The following is a 27,683-nucleotide window of genomic DNA, read 5'->3' on the forward strand; positions in this document are numbered from 1 at the left end:
CAGCGTTGGCAGTATATTGTGTCCTTAGAATGGAGCAGATTGTTACCTTGTACGTGAAGGCTGAAAAGCTTCTCCGTGGTTCCTGCTGGGTTTTCTGCCAGACACATGAAACCAGCTGCGTCAGATACCTGCACTGTGTGAATCTACAGAGAAAGTACAACAAGCAGGACATGATTCACAGTTTCAATCAGACATGACATAGAAACATAGAAACCCTACAGTGCAGAAGGAGGCCATTCGGCCCATCGAGTCTGCACCAACCACAATCCCACCCAGGCCCTACCCCCACATATTTACAGTGTGCACTAGGAATAGAGTCTGGGCTTTCTCCACAGCTGGGTTACAACCTCTGGATTTGATTCCCACAGAGATAATCCACTCCGTTATCTAGCCAATTTCCCCTCACCTGCAGGATGCTGCCATTATCCAGAAGCTGGTGTCTGTGGTCCGCCACAATGGGTAGGCCATCCCTGAACCAGGAGACGGAAGGCGGCGGCTTCCCGTCTGCTTCACAACGCAATTGGACTGTTTCGTTAGCAATCGACACCAGCTCCTCCCCAAACCCCCCACTTTCCGTACGGATAACAGGAGGAACTAGAAAAGACAAATGAGAATGAACATGTGAGAGGGGCTGGATATAGAATCATAGAATCCCTACAGTGCAGAAGGAGGCCATTCAGCCCATCGAATCCGCACCATCCACAATCTCACACAGGTTCTATCCCCATAACCCCATGCATTTACCCTAGCTAGTCCCTGCCACTAAGGGTCAATTTAGCATGGCCAATCCACCTAACCCATGCATCTTTCAGACTGTGGGAGGAAACCGGAGCACCCAGAGGAAACCCACGCAGACACGGGGAGATAGTGCAAACTCCACACAGACAGTGACCCAGGTCCCTGGCGCTGTGAGGTAGCAGTGCTAATCACTGCGCCACCTTTGCAACTCCTTGAGCAGAATTCTACCATCCCGCCTGCCCCAGGAATCATAGTGGGCGAGGGGGGTAGAACATGCCAAGGTCCATTGATCTCAGGTGAGATTTTCCAGTCTTGGGGCGAGCGTGGCTGGAAAATCCCACCCCTTGTTACAGAGAGCTGTGGGGGCAGAGTCCTTGTGTATATTTAAGGCTCAGATAGATAGATTTTTTTCAAGAAGGGAATCAAGGGTTATGGGGATAGGGCAGGAAAGTGGACATGGCGAATGTTGGATCAGCCATGGTCCTATTGAATGGCGGAGCAAGCCCGAGGGGGCTGAATGATTTTGCAAAATCTCACTAACTGTCCTGGCTGGAGACAATACACATCTCTTTAACCTGTGCTTAACCCTCTCTCCACTCACATTGTCTGTACCTGTAAAGACTTGATTACCTGTTAATACTCGCATTCCAACCATTATCTTGTAAATTGAGTTTGTGTCTATATATGCCCTGTTTGTGAACACAACTCCCACTCACCTGATGAAGGGGCAGTGCTCCGAAAGCTTGTGGCTTATGCTACCAAATAAACCTGTTGGACTTTAACCTGTGCGACTTCTTACTGTGTTTACCCCAATCCTACGCCGGCATCTCCACATCAATTATACAGGGCATTGGTGAGACCACCCATGGAGTATTGTGTATAGTAATAAAGAAGGATGTAACTGCATTGGAAGCAGTTCAGAGGAGCTTTAGTGGACTAACACCTGGAATAGGCAGGTTGTCTTATGAAGAAAGGTTGGGCAAGTGAGGCTTGTACCTGTTGGAATTTAGAAGAATCGGAGACACCTTAACTGAAAAATCCTGAGGGGTTTTGACAGGGTGGATGTGGAAAGTCTACTTCTTGTGAGAGCATCTAGAATGAGAAGGTCACTGTCTCAAAATAAAGGGTTGCCTTTTTAAGACAGAGATAAGGAGAAACTTTTCTCTCAGAGAGTTGCGAGTCTTTGTAACTCTCTTCCTCATTGTCTTTTTGGAAGCAGTCCTGAGCGCAGGGGTGCCCTCTGCCAGCGAGAACTAAATAACAGCGAGAACCCAGGTAGACCATGCCAAAGATCCCCTGCACTTTGGAAATGCCATGCTGTCTTGTCTCGTGAGCCCCTGAGGTGTTTGGAGGGAGACGGGGAACCCAGCAAGTTTCCTTGTGGTGAAGTTGTCTCTACACCACTGCAGTGGTTGAGGATATCCTCGGATCTGCTTGGCTATTCCATATCCCGGGCTAAAGCAACTCTGGGATAGTGGGAGCAGATCCGTGTGGTTTCCCGGTCTGGGAGATCCAGTAATATATCATTTTGTTTTCAAATTCATTCACGGGATGTGGGCATCGCTGGACAGACTGGCATTTTATGGCGCATTCCTAATTGCCCCTGAGAAGGTGCGGATAAGCCGCCTTTTTCAACCACTGCCGCCCACATCACATAATCCAGATAGAAATCCACATCCAACTCATTTTCCCCAATTTTGGTAATTATAACGTTGCATTTTTGACTTATCCTCCTGGCTTGGGTGACTGTCTATGTGGAGTTTGCACATTCTCCCCATATCTGTGTGGGTTTCCTCCGGGTGCTCCAGTTTCCTCCCACAGTCCAAGGATGTGCGGGTTAGGTGGATTGGCCATGCTAAATTGCCCCTTAATGTCAGGGAGACTAGCTAGGGTAAATGCATGGGGTTACAGAGATAGGGCCTGGGTGGGAATGTGGTCGGTGCAGACTCGATGGGCCGAATAACTTCCTTCTGCACTGTAGGGATTCTACGAAAGCAGAAAGAATCGAATTCCACGCTAAAGATAGAGATATTTCAACTTCCTTGTTAGATCAGGCAGTTTGTAATTTTGTTGACAAATCTGCAACCATCTTTGAAATAGCACTAATTAGAAACATAGAAACTAGAAGCAGGAGTAGGCCATTCGGCCCTTCGAGCCTGCTCTGTCTTTCATCTTGATCACGGCTGATCATCAAATTCAATATCCTGATCCCCCCCTCCCTCCCATATCTCATGATCCCGTTAGCCCCCAACAGCTATACCTAATTTCTTGAAATCAGACAACATTTTGGTCTCAATTACATTCTGTGGGAGTGAATTCCACACATTCACCACCCTCTGGGTGAAGAAATTTCTCCTCACCTCAGTCCTCAAACTGTGACCCCTAGTTCTGGACTCCCACACCATCGGGAACATTGGGAGCAATCTGACTACCAGCAGTGATAGAAACTGAATCCGGTAACGTGGGGATACAATCTTTACAAAAATAACATCAAGGAGAATAGGTACGGTTCCTCTGTCCCTGAACAAAACATTTCCCACAAACTGTTTGCATGTTTCATAAGCATCTGCGGCAATCAGTACCACCAACAAAATCCTGGTATTTATTTATTAGTGTCACAAGTAGGCTTGCATTAACACTGCAATGAAGTTACTATGAAATTCCTCTAGTCGCCACAGTCCGGTGCCTGTTTGAGCACACTGAGGGAGAATTTAGCACGGCCAATGCACCTAACCAGCACGTCTTTGGACTGTGGGAGGAAACCAGAGCACCCGGAGGAAACCCACGCAGACACGGGGAGAACGTGCAAACTCTGGACAGACAGTGACCCAAGCTGGGAATCGAACCCGGGTCCCTGTCGCTGTGAGGCTGCAGTGCTAGCCACTGAGCCACCGTGCCGCGGTAAGCTCTTCTATTACAAATCCAAAAATTACAAGAATATGGAGAGCAACTAATTTGTCTTTCAGCAAAATCTCTCTCTGATCTGTGTCATTTCTGGCAGCATTGTACATCTGCCACGTACTGCTGGGAGGGAGTTCCAGAACCACATTGGAACACCCACAGTGCTGTTCGGGAGGGAGTTCCAGGATTTTGACCCAGTGACAGTGAAGGAACGACGATATCCTCCACGTTAGGGTGGCGAGTGACTTGGTGAGGAACTTCCAGGTGGGCGTGCTCCCAGGTATTTGTCGCCCCTTGTCCTCCTAGAAGGGAGTGGTGCCAGGGTTTGGAAGATGCTGCCTAATGAACCTTGGGGAGCTTCATATGTGCATCTTCATGTTAAAACCCCAAAGTGTAAGGGAGCGGAATTGAAACATATTTACTGACGAGTTTTGGAGTATTCTACATTTCCAGCTACACTCATTCTAAAATCAATCATGCCAAAAATAAGTTTCTTCGAAAGAGATGGGACGAGAATGTGTGAAAGCAACAGGGGAGAAGGTACAAAAAATGCACAAAGAAAGCAGTTAAAAATTAAGTTGAGAAAACAGGGAGGTACATGAAAATGCGATCGATGTACTCTAGACAACAATTCAGGAAACACAGACGCCTTCCTGTGCATGTTCCTGGCTGCTCTTGACATACCTAGTGCTATAATTATCGTACTTACTGATGACTGAGTGGTATTTTTCCACCTATTTAGGTTTATGGATTTTGGTCTCCCGCCAATGTGATTTTACAGATGTGACTCCAATTTCTCGGGGTCAGTAGGCGTGCTCTCTGCGGTCGCTCTCGTTGGCAGTCGGAGCTCATACAGAGTGGCTTCCTTCCAAAGCCTGACACAATTCGAACGGGAAAAGCATCCAGCTTGTTAAAGAGGAACCTCGGTCTTGTGCACCAGGAATCTGCAAGCACTCAGACCAGCCAAACAAGAAAGGCGGGTTGCTCGATGAGAGCATTTTTAAATCGACTCGTCTGGCAAGAAACGTGTTGAACTTGCGTCCCATCCACTGAGTTCAATAGAGGGTAAAATCAGGGAGGGTGTAAATGCAACCATTTCCACCCATTCCTCTGCAAACTAGTCAGGTTAAAATTGCCCCCCAGTGACCATGGTCAATTTTATTTGGTGTCTCCCTCTGTCCGACAATCTTTGAAATACAACAGCCTTTAAAGCCAAGCAAATCATTACATTTTGACTGACCTCACCTTTGCATGTATCCACTTTTCCAATCTTACTCTCTGCGTTTGCCGTCACGTGGTCATATAGAATCATAGAATCCCTACAGTGCAGAAGGAGGCCATTCGGCCTATCAAGCCTGCACTGACAACAATTCCACCCAGGCCTTATCCCTTTATTCCCATGTATTTACCCTGCTAATCCTCCTGACACTAAGGGGCAATTTAGCAAGGCCAATCTGCCTAACCTGCACATCTTTGGACTGTGGGAGGAAACCGGGGCACCCGGAGGAAACCCACGCAGACACGGGTAGAACGTGCAAACTCCACACAGACAGTGACCCAAGCCGGGAATCGAACCCGGGTCCCAGGTACAGTGAGGCAGCAGTGCTAACCACTGTGCCACTGTGCCACCTATATGTGGGCGGTTAATTGACCAGTTATTAATGTGACGACCAGGAAGATGAAGATGATGAAAAAAACCTTTAAAAACTTGCAGCAAATATGTAGTCGAAAGATATGCAAGTTAGGTGGATTGGCCATGGGGAATGTGTGGGGTTACGGAGATAGGGCAGGGGAAAGGTGAAGGTAAGTTACTCTGTCATAGAATCGGTGCAGACTTGATGGGCCGAATGGCCTCTTCTGTACTGTAGGGATTCCAAGATTCGGTGGCTTCCCAGATCTGCTGTTTGTCCCCTGGGCATGTCCAAAAATGCATCAAATACCCAGAGAAGTGAAGCAGCAAAAGATGCCCTGGGATTGGCACTCGACCCAGGTGAGAACAGCATGAGGGAACAGCTATCATAGACAGTGCCAATAAACTTCCCAGACTGAAACAGAAATAGATCACCAGAACATCGTTCCACTTTCCCTCCTTTTACCTTCTCCCTTTAGGAATTATTCAGGACCTATCACACCCGGTGTTGACCCTGACATTGACTGGAATTGTCCGACTTCGCCCGCAGCTGGGATTCTCCAGTCCCGCTGCAGTGAACGAAGATTTGGCTGAGTGTCAAATTCTCCATTCTTACCAGCAGTGGGGCGTGAATGGCCAGTGAATTCCAACCAATGGGTGTAAATTAAGAGAGGTGGATACTCAGCGAGACCTTGGAGTCCTCGTGCACCAGTCGCTGAAAGTAAGCGCTCAGGTACAGCAGGCAGTAAAGGCAAATGGTATGTTGACCTTCATAGCGAGAGGATTTGAGTGTAGGGATAGGTATGGGGATGTTTTACTACTATTGTATAGGCTGCTGATGAAGCCACACCTGGAATATTGTGTGCAGTTTTGGTGTCCTTATCTGAGGAAGGATGTCCTTGCTATAGAGGGAGTACAGTGAAGGTTTACCAGGCTGATTCCTGGGTTAGCAGTTCTGTCATTTGAGGAAAGACAAAATTGGTTAGGATTATATTCACTGGAGTTTGGAAGAGCGAGAGGGGATCTCATAGAAACTTATAAAATTTGAACAGGGTTAGGCAGAGTAGATTCAGAAAGAGTGTTCCCAATGGTGGGGGAATCCAGAACTAGGGGTCATAGTTTGAGGTGAGGAGAAATTTCTTCATCCAGAGGGTGATGAATGTGTGGAATTCATTACCACAGAAAGTAGTTGAGGCCAAAACATTGTGTGATTTCAAGAAGAAATTAAATGAGGGAAGGGGAGATCAGGATATTGAATTTGATGATCAGCCATGATCAAAATGAATGGCGGAGCAGGCTCGATGGGCCAAATGGCCTCCTGCTTCTAGTTTGTATGTTTCTATTAACTCTCAGAGTGCCAAACAAAAGTTTCCTTTGGCAACTATTGATGAACCTATTGATCCAACAGAGTCCTGCCCAGTTGTGATGTCCAAAAAGAGATTAAGCTGTGCTTACTTTTATGGTACACATGCTGAAAATTTACAAATACCAAGGATTCTCTGGCCTCTTTTTAACCTCCTCTGCCCTGTCTCTTGGCCCAGTTTGCAGAGAGAGTTCCCCTCTCTGACCCACCTACTTACTCTCCGTTTAACTGACTTAACAATGTCAATTCACGTTACACATTTGGTAATCTCAGTCAATTACCCTCTAGGCCCGACCTCTGATCAAGGGCTGAGGAAAGGAACAAACTGTGATTGCTGGAAATGGGTAGTGGAGACAGAGGCTGGGATTCTCCGATCTCATCCGCCCCAGCACCACGATGGGCAGCACGGCGACCCAGTGGTTAGCGCTGCTGCCTCACAATGCCAGGTACCCGGGTTCGATTCCCGGCTTGGGTCACTGTCTGTGTGGAGTTTGCACATTCTCCCCGTGTCTGCGTGGGTTTCCTCCGGGTGCTCCGGTTTCCTCCCACAGTCCAAAGGTGTGCAGGTTAGGTGGATTGGCTGTGCTAAATTGACACTAGTGTCATGGGGATTAGCAGGGGAAATACATGGGGTTATGGGAATAGGGCCTGGGTGGGATTGTGGTCGGTGGGGGCTCAATGGGGCAAATGGCCTCCTTCTACACCAAGGGGATTCACTGGAGTTTGGAAGAGCGAAAATCCCCTAGTCGCCACACTCCGGCGCCTGTTTGGTTACACTGAGGGAGAATTTAACATGGCCAATGCACCTAACCAGCACATTTTTTCAGACTCTGGGAGGAAACCGGAGCACCCGGAGGAAACCCACGTAGACACGGGGAGAATGTGCAGACTCCGCACAGACAGTGACCCAAGCCAGGAATCGAACCCGTGTCCCTGGCGTTGTGAGGCAGCAGTGCTAACCACTGTGCCACCGTGCTGCCCACTCTCTCAAGGGCAATTGGGGATGGGCAATAAATGCCAGTGACGCTCATATACCACTGAAGAATTTTTTTAAAAGCTGTGCTGACACAAATCTTCATCAATGAGGGAGGGAAAATGAGTAGAAAGGGGCCAATGCAGAACATGGATAAAAGCAAAATACTGTGGATGCTGGAATCTGAAACAAAAACAGAAAATGCTGGAAAATCTCAGCAGGTCTGACAGCATCTGTGGAGAGAGAATAGAGTCAACATTTCGAGTCTGGATGCCCCTTCATCAGAACATGGACAATACAAGTTGGCTGAGTTATCAAATGTACTGATAGAAGTCCAGGACTAGACTTGGAAGCTTCACTCAAATGTTTAAAAAATCAACACTCCTCACTCAGTTCAGCCACAGACTGACACGGACCCTTGCCATTTAGTTACTCACTCAAAACCACGAGCTCATAATGCAGTTGGTCCTGTCCAACCTCATTGACAGCTTGACACGTGTATCTCCCAGCATCCCCGGCTCGCACCCTGGGGATCTGCAGGATGTGGCTTCCTGTTAAGGGAGATCAAAGTTCACATTGTGGTTAACTTTATTTGAGAAGTTCTCCTCAAAGAACGTACCATTAATGACACAAAAATAAACCAGAGGAATGAGGAAGTATTGAGGGGGACAGAAAGAGAAAATGCTGGAAAATCTCAGCAGGTCTGACAGCATCTGTGGAGAGAGAATAGAGCCAACGTTTCGAATCTGGATGACCCTTCGTCAGCATTGACGGAGAATCTGGTTGCTCCTTGCAAGCTTCTGGAGTCTTAGGTTTCACAGGCTAAGTTTTGCCAAGCACAAAATGTTGAAGATAATGGCATTGTGGCACAGTGGTTAGCACTGCTGCCTCACAGTGCCAGGGACGCGGGTTCAATTTTGGCCTCGGTCACTGTCTGTGTGGAGTTTGCACATTCTCCCTGGGCGAGATTTTAAGACCTCACTCATGCCAAAACCGTAAAATTCCGCCCGAGGCCTCCGGGCCTTTCCATGGTCCACCCCGATTCCTGTGGTGGGCGGGATGGTAAAATTCCAGCCTCCGTGTTTGCATGGATTTCTTCCGGGTGCTCCGGTTTCCTCCCACACTCCAAAGATGTGCAGGTTAGGTGGATTGGCCATGTTAAATTGCCCCTTACAGTGACAGGGAGATTAGCGGGGTAAATACATACGGTTATGGGGATAGGGCCTGGATGGGATTGTGTTCGGTGCAGACTCAATGGGCCGAATGGCCTCTCTCTGCACTGTAGGGATTCTATGATTGTACTAACATTTCTTTCCGAGTTCTTAGTTCCCAGCAACCTTGGCGTTACGATTCAGGCTTTTCGAAACATGATTATTCCTTCAGCAGTTATATATCAGGTTCCCCTTGAGTGGCACTTGTCACAGGGGAGCCATCACTGTAAACCTGGGTCTGTTTAGCCCTAGGCCAATAATGATCCTCCTTTACAGTAACTGTGCAGTGGAATTCATGCAGGAACCTCATTACACATCCTGTCAGTCCACATTTCACACTCAGGATTAGAATGATACACAGGCAAAGTGCCTACAAGTGAATAACTTACAATACCTATGACATCTCCTGCAGCACGTGTAAGAATTTACAACAGATCCAACTGAACGATGCTTTAAAGAGTCCCTTATTCTCTCAGCTCCTTCTGGTAAACCTCTGGAATGATGCACTGTCTTCTCCTAATACATAAGCCACATGGTTAAGCATGCCTTGTGTGTGTGCATGTATGAAGCCCAAGAGATATGTGTCAATCTGCTGAAGACTCAATGGTCCCCTGGTGTTACGCACTTAATTCCTCCGAAAAGAAGATGGTAAACTGAACTTTTAATAGTCTTAACAGCTCAAAACACATAGCTGCAGTTAGTCACGTCTCCCACTGGCTGCTCTGCTGCCTTAGAACTTGTCTATTTTACGAAGTGATGATATTACGGCCTCTCAGTATTTCACCGAGATTAAAATGCTTTGCAACAGGGACCGCTTGTTGCATAGTGGCAGCTGATGTGTTCAGCAGGAGTCTAAGAAGCCATTTTAGATGTCAATAGAGCAAGTACTACCAAGCTCAGGTACGGATTTGATAAACTTACTTCAAACTTAACGAGACAAAAGTTCTACTTTTGTCAACCAGTGCGAAAGGGCAGGTTTGTCCAACTTTTATGCCCGCTGTCAGCATCAAGCACTTCCAAAAGATGGGTTAGGTATAGAATAATGCTCCCCCGTGCTAACTCCAACAGGATGCTGTAACCTGAATTTCACAATCATGCGCCTCATTGCATCAACGTGACTGGTGCCATCACCCATCATTGTGAGCTCTCCAAATGAAAGTTACGAAGAGATATTCCATTTCGCATTCCTGGTCTGTATCCCCAGGAGATACACCATTTCCCAACAAATCCAGGGACCACTGGAACGGAAAGCCTTTCTTTATTATCAAACTTCTGTGCTGTCAACCCATTCCCACCTGCAATTCGATTGAAACTTTCCATCTGTAGCCAGTCGAAAGGGGAGATTTTTACCCCAACCAACTGAGCTCCATGTCAAACAAGCCTCCAGCAATGAAAGAATGGTGCTCTAACTCTTAACCCAACTCCACTCCAATTTGCCAAGGACAATATACCTAACCCGCACATCTTTGGAGTGTGGGAGGAAACCGGAGCACCCGGAGGAAACCCACGCAGACACGGGGAGAATGTGCAAACTCCACACAGACAGTGACCCGAGGCCGGAATTGAACCTGGGTCCCTGGCACTGTGAGGCAGCAGTGCTAATCACTGTGCTATTGTGCTGCCCCGGTGAAGACAGAGACGAGGAGGGATTTCTTTACTGTAGAGGGTTGTAGAGGCTGGGTCATTAAGTATGTTCAAGTCTGAGATGGATAGGCTTGTAATCAGTAAGGGAATCGAGGGTTATGGGGATAAGGCAGGAAAGTGGAGTTGAGGATTATAACATCAGTCATGATCTCATTGAATGGCAGAGTGGATTCAATGGGCCGAACAGCCTACTTCTGCTCCTACAACTTATGGTCTAATGGAAGGTGTGTTGGAATATTTTGGAGCAATGGTTACACTTAGGATGACTTTCTGTGTTGCAACGATGTCATCTACCTGTAAAATGGAGGCGAACTCTAATGCAAAATGACACGGTCCCTTCACTGAGTAAAATGGGGCTGTTCTACCAAAACGCACAATAACAAAGTGAATATGGATAAGGAGGCCTGGGACCTACCTGGAAGAATCAGAACATGGTCTGTGGTGGAGAGAGCTTCACCGTCCTTGTACCAGGAGAGATTGGGAGGCGGGATGGCGTTAGTCTCACAGTAAAGAGAAACCGTGTTATTGACAATCACTTGCCGATACTCTATTATCTCCTCAGCTTCATCCTCCCGGTATATCACCTCCCAGGCAGCATTCACACCGTACACCTTCTGGAAGATTGGCGGCACTGCAGTGTGTGTCAGAAGGAAAAAGAATTGTAACACGATTAAAGCATTGCGCACAGCTCTGCTCATCTAATCAAGAAATAACTTTCATTTATATAGCACCTTGCGCAACCTCGAGACTTCCCAACATGCTTTACAGCCACTGAGGTAATATTTGAAGTATAAATGCAAAATACTGCAGATGCTGGAATCTGAAACAAAAACAGGAAAATGCTGGAAAATCTAAGCAGGTCTGACAGCATCTGTGGAGAGAGAATAGAGCCAATGTTTCGAGTGTGGATGACCCTTTGTCAGAGCTCTGGTGAAGGGTCATCCGGACTCAAAACGTTGGCTCTATTTCTCCCCACAGATGCTGTCAGACCTGCTGAGATTTTCCAGCATTTGAAGTACGGTCGCTGTCATAATGTAGGAATTGCGGCTGTCAATTTGTGCGCAGCAAGCTCCCACAATGGGCAGTGAGGTCATGAGTAGATTAAGACATTATTCACTCAATGAGTGCTGAGCATGCTGGTTGAGGGACCATCCCTGCTCCTCTCTGAAATAATGCATCCAAGAGGAGAAATGTGGCCTCACCCAAAAGACAGCATATCCGCAACAGTGCAGCACTCCCACAGCGCTGCCATTACTGAGTGTCAGCCTAGATTTTGTGATCAAGTCTCTGGACTTGGACTCAAAATCCACAGCCTGCTGACTCAGGAAGTGAAAGTGCAATAGATACTTACGCTACATGACTGCTATTCTGACGATCCTGTGCCTTTAAGAAATGTATTTTTATAATGTTTCCTGTCAGGTGTATGTTTAAAAGTCAGTTCTGGGCAACAGGCAACTCAAATGTTGAGAATGTAGGATAATGACTGTTTTTACCTCGGGCTGTGTTTGTTTAAAGAGAGTTAATGCATTTGTGTTTACTTAGGTTTCCCTTGCGTTTCAGAATCAGGTTTTGATTAGGTTGATTGACAGAGACACGTATTAATAGGCGGAGCTAAGCTTGCAGGAAAGACAAGTATTTTAAAATAGTCTGGTTCTGAAAGAAGCAAAAGGTGTCTCTCTGTCTCTCTCTCTCCAGAAGTGCTCTGAGAACTCTCGGACTGGCAATCTAATTCCAAGCACATAAGCCGGTGTTTTGCTAACTGATTTGGAAGAGGGGTTTTAAGTCTGTAAGAGGAATATTGCTTGAATTGGAGCTCATAGGGGTAGGTTGGCAGTTAAAAATTGTATCTTGTCATGTTTAAGCTTTGTACAAGTGTTAAATGTTAAGCTAATTCATTTGTCAAAGTCAAACTGTGTTGTGAAATAAAGTTTGTTTTGATAAAAGCTTTGTAACTTTGTCAGTAGAATTGCGCCTGGAGTGAAACACTCTATCCTCACATTAATGCCAAAAATAGCAAATAGTTCGAGTCTGATCCATAAAATATCTTGGGCTTTATAAATGGGACCCTAACACTATCCTTGAGGTGGGTGCGGAGATGAGCAGGTATGGTGATTCGAGATTCAGGGATCTATCTTCTGTATAAAGTGCAAGAAAGCTGGGCTGCGTTCCTCAGGGGAAGAAGGTGACTTTCTGTTGACAGTTAAAGCCTTCAAGTTCACAAAGGAGTTTGGTGAAGGCTGATCTATGCAAATTATTCAAGATAAGCGGGTGAAAAGTTTAGAAGTTGGGAAGGAAAATCAGATCATGGTCCAAAAGTTAACTATCTGAGGAGGAACAATGTGCGGAGCTGTGATGGAGAAAAGGAACTACATGAGTTACTTTTGCAGGGAGCTGGTACCGACACAATGGGCCGAATGGCCTCCTTCTGCGCTGTAACCATTCTATAATCCTACCATTCTATTGGTTTATGGGATAAATGGCTAGGGAAAGCACGGACTCAAAGAGTTTAATCGATTAAAAGGTCAACTAGAGAGGTCACTGGAAAGAGAATAGTTTGAGGGATATGGCAAGGAGATACAGGAGGTGAGATTGAGATCAATCGGAAAGGAACTGACACATTGGACAGAATTTTACCGCCGTGCCTGGAATTAAGGCGGGCGCGGCTCGCAGAGCGGAATTCTCCATTGGCCTTTGGCAGGATTTTACGAGCCTCGCCCGAGCGAGATCGTAAAATACCAGCCATTGGGCCATGCCAGTTCATTAAGATTCCTGTAGGTTTCTGTTCTACGCCTTCCCCGAGAGTAACGCGGTTGAGACTGGGAACACATTCTTTGGATGATTGGAGATGCAGACACACTACAAGCAGCAGGGTCCAAACCTGGGCTTCAGATGACATGGAGGAATGACCTCAGAGCTTACGGTATGTCTGGAATCCCTTTGATGAAATGCTCACTTGTAACGCAATCCAAGCCATATGGAATTGTGTATAGGAGATCAGAAAACAGGAACAGTGAGTGCGGGATACAAGCAAACCTGGAACTGTACAGCAGAGGCAGAGTACACGGGGACTTGGCGGATTGTAGGCAGTCTTCACACTACCTCAAATTACTGACCTTGAATGTTCACATGATAATCCTTCTCATCTTCCCCTGCAATGTTTGTGGCCACACAAGTGTAACGCCCTGTGTCGGACACCCTGGTGTGTTTGATTTGGAGAACGTGCCCCTCATCGTGGATCTGGAGATGTTCAGTTCCTGTCAACAGCTGCAGAGACAGGAAAGGGATGTGATTTAATGCCGGCACAGTGGACTGGAATAAGGTCATAATAGCATTTGAGACCATGCGATATCGGAGCACAATTGGGCCATTCGGCCCATCGAGCCTGCTCTGCCATTCAATCATGGCTGATTGTTTCTCAACCCCATTCTCCCACCTTTTCCCCATAACCTTTGATCCCCTTACCAATCAAGAACCTATCTACCTCTGTCTTAAATACACTCAGTGACCTGGCCTCCACAGCCTTCTGCGGCAATGAATTCCATAGATTCACCGCCCTCTGGCTGAAGAAATGCCTCCTCAACTCGGTTCTAAAGGTTGTCCCTTTACTCTGAGGCTGTGCCCTTGGATCCTAATCTGTCCTACTCATGGAAACATCTTCCCCATGTTCAGTCTATCCAGGCCTTTCGGTATTCTGTAAGCTTCAATGAGATCCCCCATCATCCTTCTAAGTGCCATCGAATACAGACCCCAAGTCCTCAAACACTCCTCATACATCAAGCATTTCATTCCTGGGATCGTTTTGGTGGACCTCCTTGGAGCCCTGTTCTCTCCGAGTGCTGCGAGCTACCTCATGGTGTGCAGAGATCAGTGAATTTATCTTCTACCTAGCTCCACAAGCTTGGTGCTTACATACACATATGTCTGGGATTTGCTGAATGGGAGATGGGGAGACATTAGTTAGCACTGCTGCCTCACAGCGCCAGGGACCCGGGTTCAATTCCCGCCCTTGGCCGACTGTCGGTTTGGAGTCTGCCCGTTCTCCCCATGTCTGTGTGGGTTTCCTCCGGGTGCTCCTATTTCCTACCACAATCTAAAGATGTGCAGATTAGGGGGATTGATCGTGCTAAGATGCCTCTTGATGTCCAAAGATGTGTAAGTTAGGGGGAATATTTGGATAAGTGTGTGGGATTACGGTTATAGGGCAGGGGATGAGCCTGGGTGGGATGCTCTGTCGGAGAGTTGGTGCAGAATCGATGGGTCAAATGGCCTCCTTCTGTAGGGATTCTATGGACTAGAATTCTATGAACAACTCCAGTAACATCCGCCCAGCCCCGGGGTCGGATGGGCGGGGGGGGCGACAACAAGCAGCGATTTTCCAACCTGTCATAGTTTTGGCGGGAGATGGTCGGACCATGTGGAATGATCTGGTATTAGAGAAGAGGTGATGGTGTTGCAGATACTTAAATAGGAGGTATGATGATTAAGTCTGAGGACTAAGGGTAAAAACAGAAAGTGCTGGAAAAACTCAAACAGGTCAGGCGGTATAACTGGATGGTTAGCGTTTCGGTTCAATGAGTTTTCACCAGAACTGCTCTGTCAAAACGACACAGTGAGGTTGAAATATTGGGGACGATTCTCCCAGCCGGGAGACACAAGCGGCGGCCATTTTGTGGGCTCCCCGCTGGGCGCCACGACCTTCGCGAATCTCCAGGCCCCAGATTTCCGGCACCGTCAGCTCTGCGCTGGAAATCGGCATGGAGCTGAATAAATTATTATTATTTATAATGAGGAGGTGGGAGGGGTTGGAGGTGGAGGGGATGGGGATGATGTGAGGAGGAACTTCTTCACGCAGCAAGTGGTAATAACTCGGTCGCGGTGAGAGGGTGGAAGCAGAAACAAGGACTGATTTCAAAAGAAAATTGGGATGAGACAGCTGAGGGAAAAAAATTCGAAGGCTACGAGGAGAGAGCAGAGACTGATTGGATTGTTCCACAGAGAGTTGCGATGGATTTGATGGGCTGAATGCCCTCCTTTTGTGCCAAAATGGTTGTCCTTTATGTTTTATTGTATAATCCACAGACATAGGAAGCATCCACAGAATGTGACAATTATTTGCAGTGAAGTCTCTCACCCACCACCCCACCCCCAGACACAGACAGGTATACACATATTGTACATTCCTTACAGTTACCCAATTGGACCCTGGCCTTGAGCAGGTCTGGAGAATGGACTAATTCTAGCTGCTGTATCCTCCCTCATAGATACGCTCAATGGGAGCAAAGATAGCTCCACATGTGGCACAATTCCCCCCATCCTCCCATATCCCTTTGATCCCTTTAACCCCAAGAGCTATATCTAATTTCTTCTGGAAATCAATGTTTTGGCCTCAACTACATTCTGTGGTAGTGAATTCCACATATTCACCACCCTCTGAGTGAAGAAAGTTCTCCTCACCTCAGTCCTAAAAGGTTTACCCCTTATCAAACTATGACCTCTAGTTCTGGACTCCCCCACCATTGGAAACATTGTTTCTGAATCTACCTTGTCTAACCCTGTTAGAATTTTTTCAGTTTCTATCAGATCCCCTCTCACTCTTCACTCCTGGTGTGGCCTCACCAACGCCCTGTACAATTGATATAAAGCGTGGATAAGATTGATGCCAGTTGTCCAGTTCTGGCCATTCATTGCTGTTACCTGGCCATCCTTATACCAGCGAAGAGCAGGGGCTGGGGTCGCCCATGTTTCACACGTCAGTGTCAATGTGGTGTTCATCTTGGTCTTCACCTGGGTGGCACGGATGTTTCCTGTCATCTGATCATCCTTTACTATCAGTGGAGGAACTGGTGGGAGAATTTGGAAAGCTTTATTGACAAGAGGCATCAAACCAAAAGAAGATTTTGTTTTTTGCTTCCCTGACCTGGTACGTTGCACCAATTGAGGCTATGATTGAGGGAGAGATGCACCAATTGAGGCTATGATTGAGGGAGTGAATGTAACACTTCAGCGGTCACGGGCATTCAGCCTCTGATCTTCAGGTAAGCGTTCTCCAAGGCGGCCTTCACGACACATGACAACGTAGAATCACCGAGCAAAAACTGATAGCCAAATTCCACACACATGAGGACGGCCTCAACTGGGATCTTGGGTTCATGTCACACTACCTGTAACCCCTACGACTTGTCTGGGCTTGCAAAATCTCACTGACTGGAGACAATACACATCTCTTTAACCTGTGCTTAACCTCTCTCCACTCACATTGTCTGTACCTTTAAGACTTGAATACCTGTAAAGACTCGCATTCCAACCATTATCTTGTAAATTGAGTTTGTGTCTTTATATGCCCTGTTTGTGAACACAACTCTTCACTCACCTGATGAAGGAGCTTGAGACTCCGAAAGCTAGTGCTGTCAAATAAACCTGTTGGACTTTAACCTGGTGTTGTGAGACTTCTTACTGTGCTTACCCCAGTCCAATGCCGGCATCTCCACATCAGGAATATAATGGTCAGGATTCCCCGACTTCACCCTCAGTTGGACATTTCCAGTCCCGTCGCAATGGATGGACATTTGGCTGAGTGCCAAATTCTCCATTCTCGCTGGCAGCGATAGCGGGCCGTCCGAGACCGGAGAATTCCGGCCAATGTTAACGGTTTCCCAATTATATTATTAAGTAGATTAAAGGTATTGTTCTTTTTTAATTCATTCATGGGATATAGGCGTCGCTGGCTGGCCAACATTTATTGCCCATCCCTGGTCATCATTTTCTGTTTCCACACCCTGCCATGCCTGCTCATCCGCTACTTGACCCTGTTTCCTTTTCTGGATGTTTCCAGTATTTGAGCATCAAAGAGTACGGAATCACCGGGAAAGCACTTACTGAAGACTTTGAGCTCGTAATCCTTCACAGCTTCTCCGGCAATGTTAGTCACAACACAGCTATAACGCCCGGCGTCCTCCTCCTGTACATTCAGAATCTGGAGCCCCCGTCCTCCTGAAAACAGAAGGGAACAGTGTTACCAAACAAAGGATGGATGCAAAATCTTGCTGAGAAAAGAGACATGTTGTTGAAGCTTTTCACCTCGCACTCATCAGGACAAACACAAGAATGCCAAATTTCAAACAATTGCAACCACTTACACCACAGGAGTAAAGGGCACTGATGGGCTGGCAAGTTGATTATGATTGGTCAGCACATTGGCATTGGGGAGATTATGCTCCCCCAGGTTATCTCCTTGGCAACACTGTGGAGGAACAGAGAGATCTTGGGTCCATATCCACAGATTTCTAAAGGTTGCCACTCAAGTGGATAGAGCTGTGAAGAAGGCCTATAGTGTGTTAGCTTTTATTAACAGGGGGTTGGAGTTTAAGAGCCGTGGGGTCATGCTGCAACTGTACAGGACCTTGGTGAGACCACATTTGGAATATTGTGTGCAGTTCTGGTCACCTCACTATAAGAAGGATGTGGAAGCGCTGGAAAGAGTGCAGAGAAGATTTACCAGGATGCTGCCTGGTTTGGAGGGTAGGTCTTATGAGGAAAGGTTGAGGGAGCTAGGGCTGTTCTCTCTGGAGCGGAGGAGGCTGGGGGGAGACTTAATAGAGGTTTATAAAATGATGAAGGGGATAGATAGAGTGTACATTCAAAGACTATTTCCTCGGGTGGATGGAGCTATTACAAGGGGGCATAACTATAGGGTTCATGGTGGGAGATATAGGAAGGATATCAGAGGTAGGTTCTTTACGCAGAGAGTGGTTGGGGTGTGGAATGGACTGCCTGCAGTGATAGTGGAGTCAGACACTTTAGGAACATTTAAGCGGTTATTGGATAGGCACATGGAGCACACCAGGATGATAGGGAGTGGGATAGCTTGATCTTGGTTTCAGATAAAGCTCGGCACAACATCGTGGGCCGAAGGGCCTGTTCTGTGCTGTACTGTTCTATGTTCTATATTCTAACACCTTAGCCAATCAGACACAACTAGTGAACCAATTGGCACCCTTTTCCCCCGCAATATAAATTATTCTGGTTGTTTGAAATTTGGTATTCTTGTGTTTGTCCTGAGGTGTGCAAGATGAAAGGCTTCAGGAACTGGTCCTCCTTTTCAATAATATTCACATTCTGTACCAAATGACGAAATGTAAAATTCTTGAGTTTGTAACAGCGTTGCATTTACTAATTATAAAGTGTTTTGATACACTCCGAGGTTGTGAAAGATGCTGTGTAGATCTGATTTCTATATTTCTTTATAATTAATGATATAACAATAACCATCCAAATATTAAGAGCCATGATTTTTATTTTATCCACAGCACATCTGGGGTGGCACAATGTCACAGTGGTTAGCACTGCTGCCTCACAGCGCCAGGGACCCGGGTACGATTCCCAGTTTGGGTCACTGTCTGTGTGGAGTCTGCACGTTCTCCCCGTGTCTGCGTGGGTTCCCTCTGGCTGAGCCGGTTTCCTCCCACAATCCAAAAGACGTGCTGGTTAGGTGCATTGGCCATGGTAAATTTTCCCTCAGTGTATCCGAACAGGTGCCAGAATGTGGCGACTAGGGGATTTTCACAGTAACTTAATTGCAGTGTTAATGTAAGCCTACTTGTGACACTAATCAATAAACTTTAAACTTTATCTTCTAAAAGCAAAATAATACTAAGTCTTGTTAATCTTATTTAATACAATATTCTCAGCAATAACCTGCTCATGGACGCTCAGTTTGCCAGAGTCACTCAGCTCCTGACCTCATTACAGCCTTGGTTCAAACATGGACAAAAGAGCTGAATTCCAGAGGTGAGGTGAGTGTGACAGCCCTTGACATCAAAGCAGCATTCGACCGAGTGTGGCATCAAGGAGCCCGAGCAAAACTGGAGCCAATGGGAGTCAGGGGGAAAACTCACAGCTGGTTGGAATCAGGCCTGGCACAATGGAAGATGGCTGTGGTGGTTGGAGGTCAGTCATCTCAGCTCTAGGACATCACTATAGGAGTTCCTCACGGTTAGTGTCCGAGGCCCAACAATCTTCAGCTGCTTCATCGATGACCATCCCTCCATCATAAGGTCACAAGTGGGATGTTTGTTGATGACTGCAAAATGTTTAGCATCATTCGACATTCCTCAGATACTGAAGCAGTCCATGTCCAAATGCAGCAAGACTTGGACAATATCCAGGCTTGGGCTGATAAGTGGCAAATAACATTTAGACCATAAGACCATAAGACATAGGAGCGGAAGTAAGGCCATTCGGCCCATCGAGTCCACTCCACCATTCAATCATGGTTGATTTCAACTCCATTTACCCGCTCTCTCCCCATAGCCCTTAATTCCTCGAGAAATCAAGAATTTATCAATTTCTGTCTTGAAGACGCTCAACGTCTCGGCCTCCACAGCCCTCTGTGGCAATGAATTCCACAGACCCACCACTCTCTGGCTTGAAGAAATTTCTCCTCATCTCTGTTCTAAAGTGACTCCCTTTTATTCTAAGGCTGTGCCCCCGCGTCCTAGTCTCCCCTGTTAATGGAAACAACTTCCCTACGTCCATCCTATCTAAGCCGTTCATTATCTTGTAAGTTTCTATCAGATCTCCCCGCAACCTCCTAAACTCCAATGAATATAATCCCACGATCCTCAGACGTTCATCGTATGTCAGGCCTACCATTCCTGGGATCATCCGTGTGAATCTCCGCTGGACCCGCTCCAGTGCCAGTATGTCCTTCCTGAGGTGTGGGGCCCAAAATTCCTCACAGTACTCCAAATGGGGCCTAACCAGTGCTTTATAAAGCCTCAGAAGTACATCCCTGCTTTTGTATTCCAAGCCTCTTGAGATAAATGACAACATTACATTTGCTTTCTTAATTACGGACTCAACCTGCAAGTTTACCTTTAGAGAATCCTGGACTAGGACTCCCAAGTCCCTTTGCACTTTAGCATTATGAATTTTGTCACCGTTTAGAAAATAGTCCATGCCTCTATTCTTTTTTCCAAAGTGTACGACCTCGCACTTGCCCACGTTGAATTTCATCAGCCACTTCTTGGACCACTCTCCTAAACTGTCTAAATCTTTCTGCAGCCTCCCCACCTCCTCAATACTACCTGCCCCTCCACCTATCTTTGTATCATCGGCAAACTTGGCCAGAATGCTCCCAGTCCCGTCATCTAGATCGTTAATATATAAAGAGAACAGCTGTGGCCCCAACACTGAACCCTGCGGGACACCACTTGTCACCGGTTGCCATTCTGAGAAAGAACCTTTTATCCCAACTCTCTGCCTTCTGTCTGACAGCCAATCGTCAATCCATGTTAGTACCTTGCCTCGAATACCATGGGCCCTTATTTTACTCAGCAGTCTCCCGTGAGGCACCTTGTCAAAGGCCTTTTGGAAGTCAAGATAGATAACATCCATTGGCTCTCCTTGGTCTAACCTATTTGTTATCTCTTCAAAGAACTCTAACAGGTTTGTCAGGCACGACCTCCCCTTACTAAATCCATGCTGACTTGTCTTAATCCGACCCTGCACTTCCAAGAATTTAGAAATCTCATCCTTAACGATGGATTCTAGAATTTTGCCAACAACTGAGGTTAGGCTAATTGGCCTATAATTTTCCATCTTTTTTCTTGTTCCCTTCTTGAACAGTGGGGTTACAACAGCGATTTTCCAATCCTCTGGGACTTTCCCTGACTCCAGTGACTTTTGAAAGATCATAACTAACGCCTCCACTATTTCTTCAGCTATCTCCTTTAGAACTCTAGGATGTAGCCCATCTGGGCCCGGAGATTTATCAATTTTCAGACCTTTTAGTTTCTCTAGCACTTTCTCCTTTGTGATGGCAACCATATTCAACTCTGCCCCCTGACTTTCCTGAATTGTTGGGATATTACTCATGTCTTCTACTGTGAAGACTGACGCAAAGTACTTATTAAGTTCCTCAGCTATTTCCTTGTCTCCCATCACTAGATTACCAGCGTCATTTTGGAGCGGCCCAATGTCTACTTTTGCCTCCCGTTTGTTTTTAATGTATTTAAAGAAACTTTTACTATCATTCCTAATGTTACTGGCTAGCCTACCTTCATATTTGATCCTCTCCTTCCTTATTTCTCTCTTTGTTATCCTCTGTTTGTTTTTATAGCCTTCCCAATCTTCTGACTTCCCACTACTCTTTGCCACATTATAGGCTCTCTCTTTTGCCTTGATGCATTCCCTGACTTCCTTTGTCAGCCATGGCTGCCTAATCCCCCCTCTGATAACCTTTCTTTTGTTTGGGATGAACCTCTGCACTGTGTCCTCAATTACTCCCAGAAACTCCTGCCATTGCTGTTCTACTGTCTTTCCCACTAGGCTCTGCTTCCAGTCGATTTTTGTCAGTTCCTCCCTCATGCGCCTGTAATTACCTTTATTTAACTGTAGAACCTTCACATCTGATTCTGCCTTCCTTCTTTCAAATTGCAGACTGAATTCTACCATATTATGATCACTGCTTCCTAAGTGTTCCCTTACTTTAAGATCTTTTATCACGTCTGGCTCATTACATAACACTAAGTCCAGAATAGCCTGTTCCCTCGTGGGCTCCATCACAAGCTGTTCCAAAAAGCCATCCTGTAAACATTCAATGAATTCCCTTTCTTTGGGTCCACTGGCAACATTATTTACCCAGTCCACCTGCATATTGAAATCCCCCATGATCACTGTGACCTTGCCTTTCTGACATGCCCTTTCTATTTCGTGGTGCATTTTGTGCCCCTGGTCCTGACCACTGTCAGGAGGCCTGTACATAACTCCCATTATGGTTTTTTTGCCTTTGTGGTTCCTCAACTCTACCCACACAGACTCCACATCGTCTGACCCTATGTCGTTTAGTGCTATTGATTTAATTTCATTTCTAATTAACAAGGCAACCCCGCCCCCTCTACCCACCTCTCTGTCTTTTCGATAGGTTGTGAATCCCTGGATGTTTAACTGCCAGTCCTGAACCCCCTGCAACCACGTCTCTGTGATGCCTACCACATCATACCTGCCAGTCACAATCTGGGCCACAAGCTCATCTACCTTGTTCCGGACACTGCGGGCATTTAAATATAGCACCTTTAATTCCCTATTGACCGTCCCTTTTTGTTTTCGTAGTGTGGTGGACCTTGGTTTACTGAGCCTTTCCAGACACTGTGTCATATTTTGTGAGATGGGGACTATCGTAACCTCTCCTGAGCGCTGTCTTTTCGTGATTTTTTGTAATCCTAAGCAGCTACGCTTCCCACTGATTCCTTCACCTCTTGGTTCCCTGACTTTCCCTTCCCCCCCAATCTCTAGTTTAAAGTCCTATTGACCACCCCATTTACTCTCTTCGCCAGAACACTGATCCCAGCTCGGTCCAGGTGGAGACCATCCCAACGGTATAGGTCCCCCCTGCCCCAAAACTGATGCCAGTGTCCCATGAAAAAGAACCCCTCTTTCCCACACCACTCTTTCAGCCACGTGTTAACTTCCCTTATTCTTGCCTCCCTATGCCAATTTGCACGTGGCTCGGGCAGTAATCCGGAGATTATGACCCTTGAGGACCTGTTTTTTAATTTGAATCCTAGCTCTTTATAATCTCTAAACAGGTCCTCTTTCCTAGACTTGCCTATGTTGTTGGTACCAACATGGACCACAACAACTGGATCCTCCCCCTCCCTCTCCAGTATCCTTTCAAGCCGGTCAGAGATGTCCCGCACCCTAGCACCGGGCAGGCAACATACCATGCGGGACACTCTATCCTGCTCACAAAGGATCCTATCTATCCCCCTGATAATAGAATCCCCTACAACTACAACTTGCCTATTTACTTCCTCCCCTTGAATGGCTGCTGAACCATGGTGCCTTGGTCAGCTGACTCATCCTTCCTGCAGCCCTGTTTGCCATCCACACAGGGAGCAAGTGCCTCGTACCTGTTGGACAGGGTCAAGGGCTGAGGCTCCTGAGTTCCTGACTGCTGGTTCCCTTTACCTGCCTGACTTGCAGTCACACCCTGCTGTCCCTGGCCACTGGCAGGATTTAAACTATTTACTCTGACAGGTGTGACTGCCTCCTGAAACACAGTGTCCAGGTAAGTCTCCCCCTGAGGGAATGATGGGATCTGGGGATCACGGGGGGAGACAGTGGCACAGAGGTAATGTCACTGGATTAATAATCCAGAGGCCCAGGATAATGCTCTGGGGACATGGGTTCAAATCCCACTATGGCACTGGAGGAATCTAAATTCAATTAATAAATTTGAAATTAAAAGTTAGTGTCAATTGTCATTAAAAATACCCATCTGGTTCATGAATATCCTTTCATAGAATTGTTATGGTGCAGAAGGAGGCCATTCAGCCCATTGTGTCTGTGCCAGCTCTTCAAATGAACATCCTAACTTAATGCCTTTCCCCATACCCCTGCACATTGTTTCTGTTCAAGTAATTCCCTTCTGAATGCCTCGATTGAAACTGCCTCTGCCACACGTCCAGGCATTCCAGACCCCAACCACTCTCTGTGTGAAAAGGTTTTTCCTCACATCACATTTGCATTTTTTGCAAATCACTTTAAATCTTGAAATTACACAACGTTTTGGCCTCAACTACATTTTGTGGTAGTGAATTCCACACATTCACCACCCTCTGGGTGAAGAAATTTCTCCTCATCTCAGTTCTAAAAGGTTTATCCCTTATCCTCAAACTATGACGCCTAGATCTGGACTCCTCCACCATTGGGAACATTCTTTCTGAATCCACCCTGTCTAATCCTGTTAGAATTTTATAAGTTACTGTGAAATCCCTTCTCACTTTTCTAAACTCCAGTGAATTCAATCCTAAATGACTTAGTCTCTCCTCATATGACATCCCAGGAAAGAGCCTGGTAAACCTTTGCTGCACTCCCTCTATAGCAAGGACATCCTTCCTCAGATAAGGACACCAAAACCGCACAGAATACCCCAGGTGTGGCCTCACCAACGCCCTGTACAACTGCAGTACGGGAAATCTGCTGTATTTCTACATGTGACTCTAGACCCACAGCAATGTGACCCTTACCTACCCTCTGAAATGGCCTGCCAAAGCATTCGGTTTGAGGGCAATTAGGGATGGGTAACAAATGCAGACCTTGCCAACCATGTCTGCATCCCATGAAAGAATAAAGGAAAAATAAAGGCCAGAATTCTCCCATCCTGCCCGCCACTGGAATTCTAGCGGGCGGGGGTGCGGACCATGTAAAGGTCCATTGAAGTCAGGCTGGAATCTCCCTTTTTCAGGCGAGCTTGGCCGGAGAATCCTTCTCTAACATCCCCTTTCCAGACGGACAGTCATGTTGAATGTGTCCACAGGTTCCTGATCTGCGCCACCCACAAGGAACCTCCGTTTCTTAAAATTAGCAGCATTACTTCTCTAACCGGTCGAAGAACAAGAGCTGGGATTACTGAAACTGCGCTTTTTGATTTTCAAGTTTGCTGACGACACTACTGTAGTGGGTCGGATCTCAAACAATGACGAGACAGAGTACAGGAATGAGATAGAGAATCTGGTGAACTGGTGTGGCAACAATAGTCTCTCCCTCAATGTCAACAAAACAAAGGAGATTGTCATCGACTTCAGGAAGTGTAAAGGAGGACATGCCCCTGTCTACATCAACGGGGACCAAGTAGAAAGGGTCGAGAGCTTCAAGTTTTTAGGTGTTCAGATCACCAACACCCTGTCCTGGTCCCTCCATGCCGACACTATAGTTAAGAAAGCCCACCAATGCCTCTACTTTCTCAGAAGACTAAGGAAATTTCGCATGTCAGCTACGACTCTCACCAACTTTTACAGATGCACCATAGAAAGCATTCTTTCTGGTTGTATCACAGCTTGGTATGGCTCCTGCTCTGCCCAAGACTGCAAGGAACTACAAACGGTCGTGAATGTAGCCCAATCCATCACCAGCCTCCCATCCATTGACTCTGTCTACACTTCCCACTGCCTCAGCAAAGCAGCCAGCTTAATTAGGGACCCCACGCACCCCTGACATTCTCTCTTCCACCTTCTTCCTTCAGGAAAAAGGTACAAAAGTCTGAGATCACGTACCTACCGACTCAAGAACAGCTTCTTCCCTGCTGCTGTCAGACTTTTGAATGGACCAACCTCGCATTAAGTTGATCTTTCTCTACACCCCAGCTATGACTGTAACACTACATTCTGCACTCTCTCCTTTCCTTCTCTATGAACGGTATGCTTTGTCTGTATAACGCGCAAGAAACAATACTTTTCACTGTATGTTAATACATGTGACAATAATAAATCAAGTCAAATCAAACCCTGGCAGAGAAATACCTGGCAACAAGTGGATGTTCCTGGAGGCCTCGAAGGGGATCCCATCCTTCAGCCAAGTGATGGTTGGGCTCGGATGGGCCACGGCCTCGCATACCAGTGAGGTGGGATTATTCACAATCACGATGACATCCTCCGGGGCACCATCCTCACCGACACTGGGAATTCTGGGCGTAACTGGGAAAATGGAAGGAAAGGATGAATCAGCACACTGCCCTTCCACAGATCCTAACCTGCCCCATGTGGGGTTACCAAGGTGCCTTGCCCTCTGACACCCCGACACTCAACCCACCCCTACTCAGAGAGATAGACCCAATCACGGCTTGGCAGAGTTGGAGAGCGGCAGCATGATGGTAATATCACTGGACAAGTAATCCAGAGGCCTGGACGGAAGCACTGGAGAGATGGGTTCCAATTCTGCCCCGGCAGCCGGGGGAATTTAAATTCCATAAAAAATATGGAATAAAAAGCGAGTCTCCTTAATAATGATCATGAAACTTGTTGTAAAAACACATCTGACTCACTCATACCCTTCAACAGAGGGAATCCACCGCCTTTACCCTGTCTGACCTACATGCCCGTTCTTAGGGGATTTTCACAATAACTTCGTTGCAGTGTTAATGTGAGTCTAGAATCATACAATCATAGAATCCTACAGTGCAGAAGGAGGCCATTCAGCCCATCGAGTCTGCATCAATCACAATCCCACCCAGCCCTATTCCCATAACTCCACACATTTACCCTGCCAATCCCCTGACACTAGGGTCAATTTAGCATGGCCAATCAACCTAACCCACACATCTACTTGTGACACTAATAAATAAACTTTCAAGAACCTTGTGGGAGTCCAGACCAACAGCAATGTGGTTTACTCTTAAATGCCCTCTGAAATAGCCTCGCCACCTACTCAGTTATACTTGTAGTTGGGTCACCTGCTCAAGGGCAATAAATGTTGGCCTTGCCAATGGAATAGAAACATAGAAAGTAGAAGCAGGAATAGGCCATTCAGCCCCTCGAGCCTGCTCCGCCATTCATTTTGATCATGGCTGATCATCGAATTCAACATCCCGATCCCCTCTTCCTCTCATATCCCTTGATCCATTTAGCCCAAAGAGCTATATCTAATTTCGTCTTGAAATCAAGAATGAATGGGATGCAAGAATGACTAAAAAAAAAAGTTGCCCACTGTGATGTGGTTGGAGTTGGGATCACAAAAGAGTTAGAAATCCTAGAAAGAAATCTTAGAAACCCTACAGCACAGAGAGAGGCCATTCGGCCCATTGAGTCTGCACCGACCACACTCCCACCCAGGCCCTATCCCCATATCCCTACATATTTACCCATTAATCCCTCTAACCTACCCATCCCAGGACACTAAGGGCTATTTTAGCGTGGCCAATCAACCTAAACCGCACATCTTTGGACTGTGGGAGGAAACCGGAGCACCCGGAGGAAACCCACGCAGACATGAGGAGAATGTGCAAACTCCACACAGACAGTGACCCGAGCTGGGAATCGAACCCAGGTCCCTGGAGCTGTGAAGCAGCAGTGCTAACCACTGTGCTACCGTGCCGCCCTTGGTGGGGAGGGAGGGGGTTCAGGTCCTGCTACCCCGCAGCATTGTAATTCGGTGTGCCGCCATGCTCTCGCCCCCAGTACTTAGCCAGAGATACTCATTTCCCACCTCGGCTTCACTTACCTAGAACGCTGAGATGGTAGTTTATGGATATGTCACCTATGGAGTTTGTAGCCACGCAGGTATACTGCCCTGTGTGGGACAAAGTGGCCTGGAAAATTTCCAGAATGGATCCATCTGATGAAACTCGGTAATGCGTGCTGTCATTCAGTTCCTGACCGTCTCTTAACCAAGTGATGTGTGGTTTTGGATTGCCTGAAATGAGAGATAAACGGGCACCGATTTATT

At 46.7% G+C, this 27,683-nt stretch overlaps 1 protein-coding gene across 1 annotated transcript in view; it reads right to left on the reverse strand.

Annotated features, from left to right (window-relative positions):
* Positions 1-27,683, reverse strand: part of LOC144503050 (hemicentin-1-like) — a 390,871-nt gene that overhangs the window by 115,542 nt on the left and 247,646 nt on the right. The window contains exons 47-55 of the mRNA XM_078227553.1: positions 27,459-27,650; positions 25,763-25,936; positions 17,337-17,450; positions 16,155-16,300; positions 13,574-13,724; positions 10,876-11,091; positions 8,043-8,156; positions 407-594; positions 47-143 (exon numbers count right to left, since the gene is read on the reverse strand). Coding sequence (XP_078083679.1) covers positions 47-143; positions 407-594; positions 8,043-8,156; positions 10,876-11,091; positions 13,574-13,724; positions 16,155-16,300; positions 17,337-17,450; positions 25,763-25,936; positions 27,459-27,650 — 1,392 coding nt within the window. The remainder of the gene's footprint in view (positions 1-46; positions 144-406; positions 595-8,042; positions 8,157-10,875; positions 11,092-13,573; positions 13,725-16,154; positions 16,301-17,336; positions 17,451-25,762; positions 25,937-27,458; positions 27,651-27,683) is intronic.

The sequence above is a fragment of the Mustelus asterias genome, chromosome 13 (assembly GCF_964213995.1).
Source record: "Mustelus asterias chromosome 13, sMusAst1.hap1.1, whole genome shotgun sequence".
NCBI classification, from domain to species: domain Eukaryota; kingdom Metazoa; phylum Chordata; class Chondrichthyes; order Carcharhiniformes; family Triakidae; genus Mustelus; species Mustelus asterias.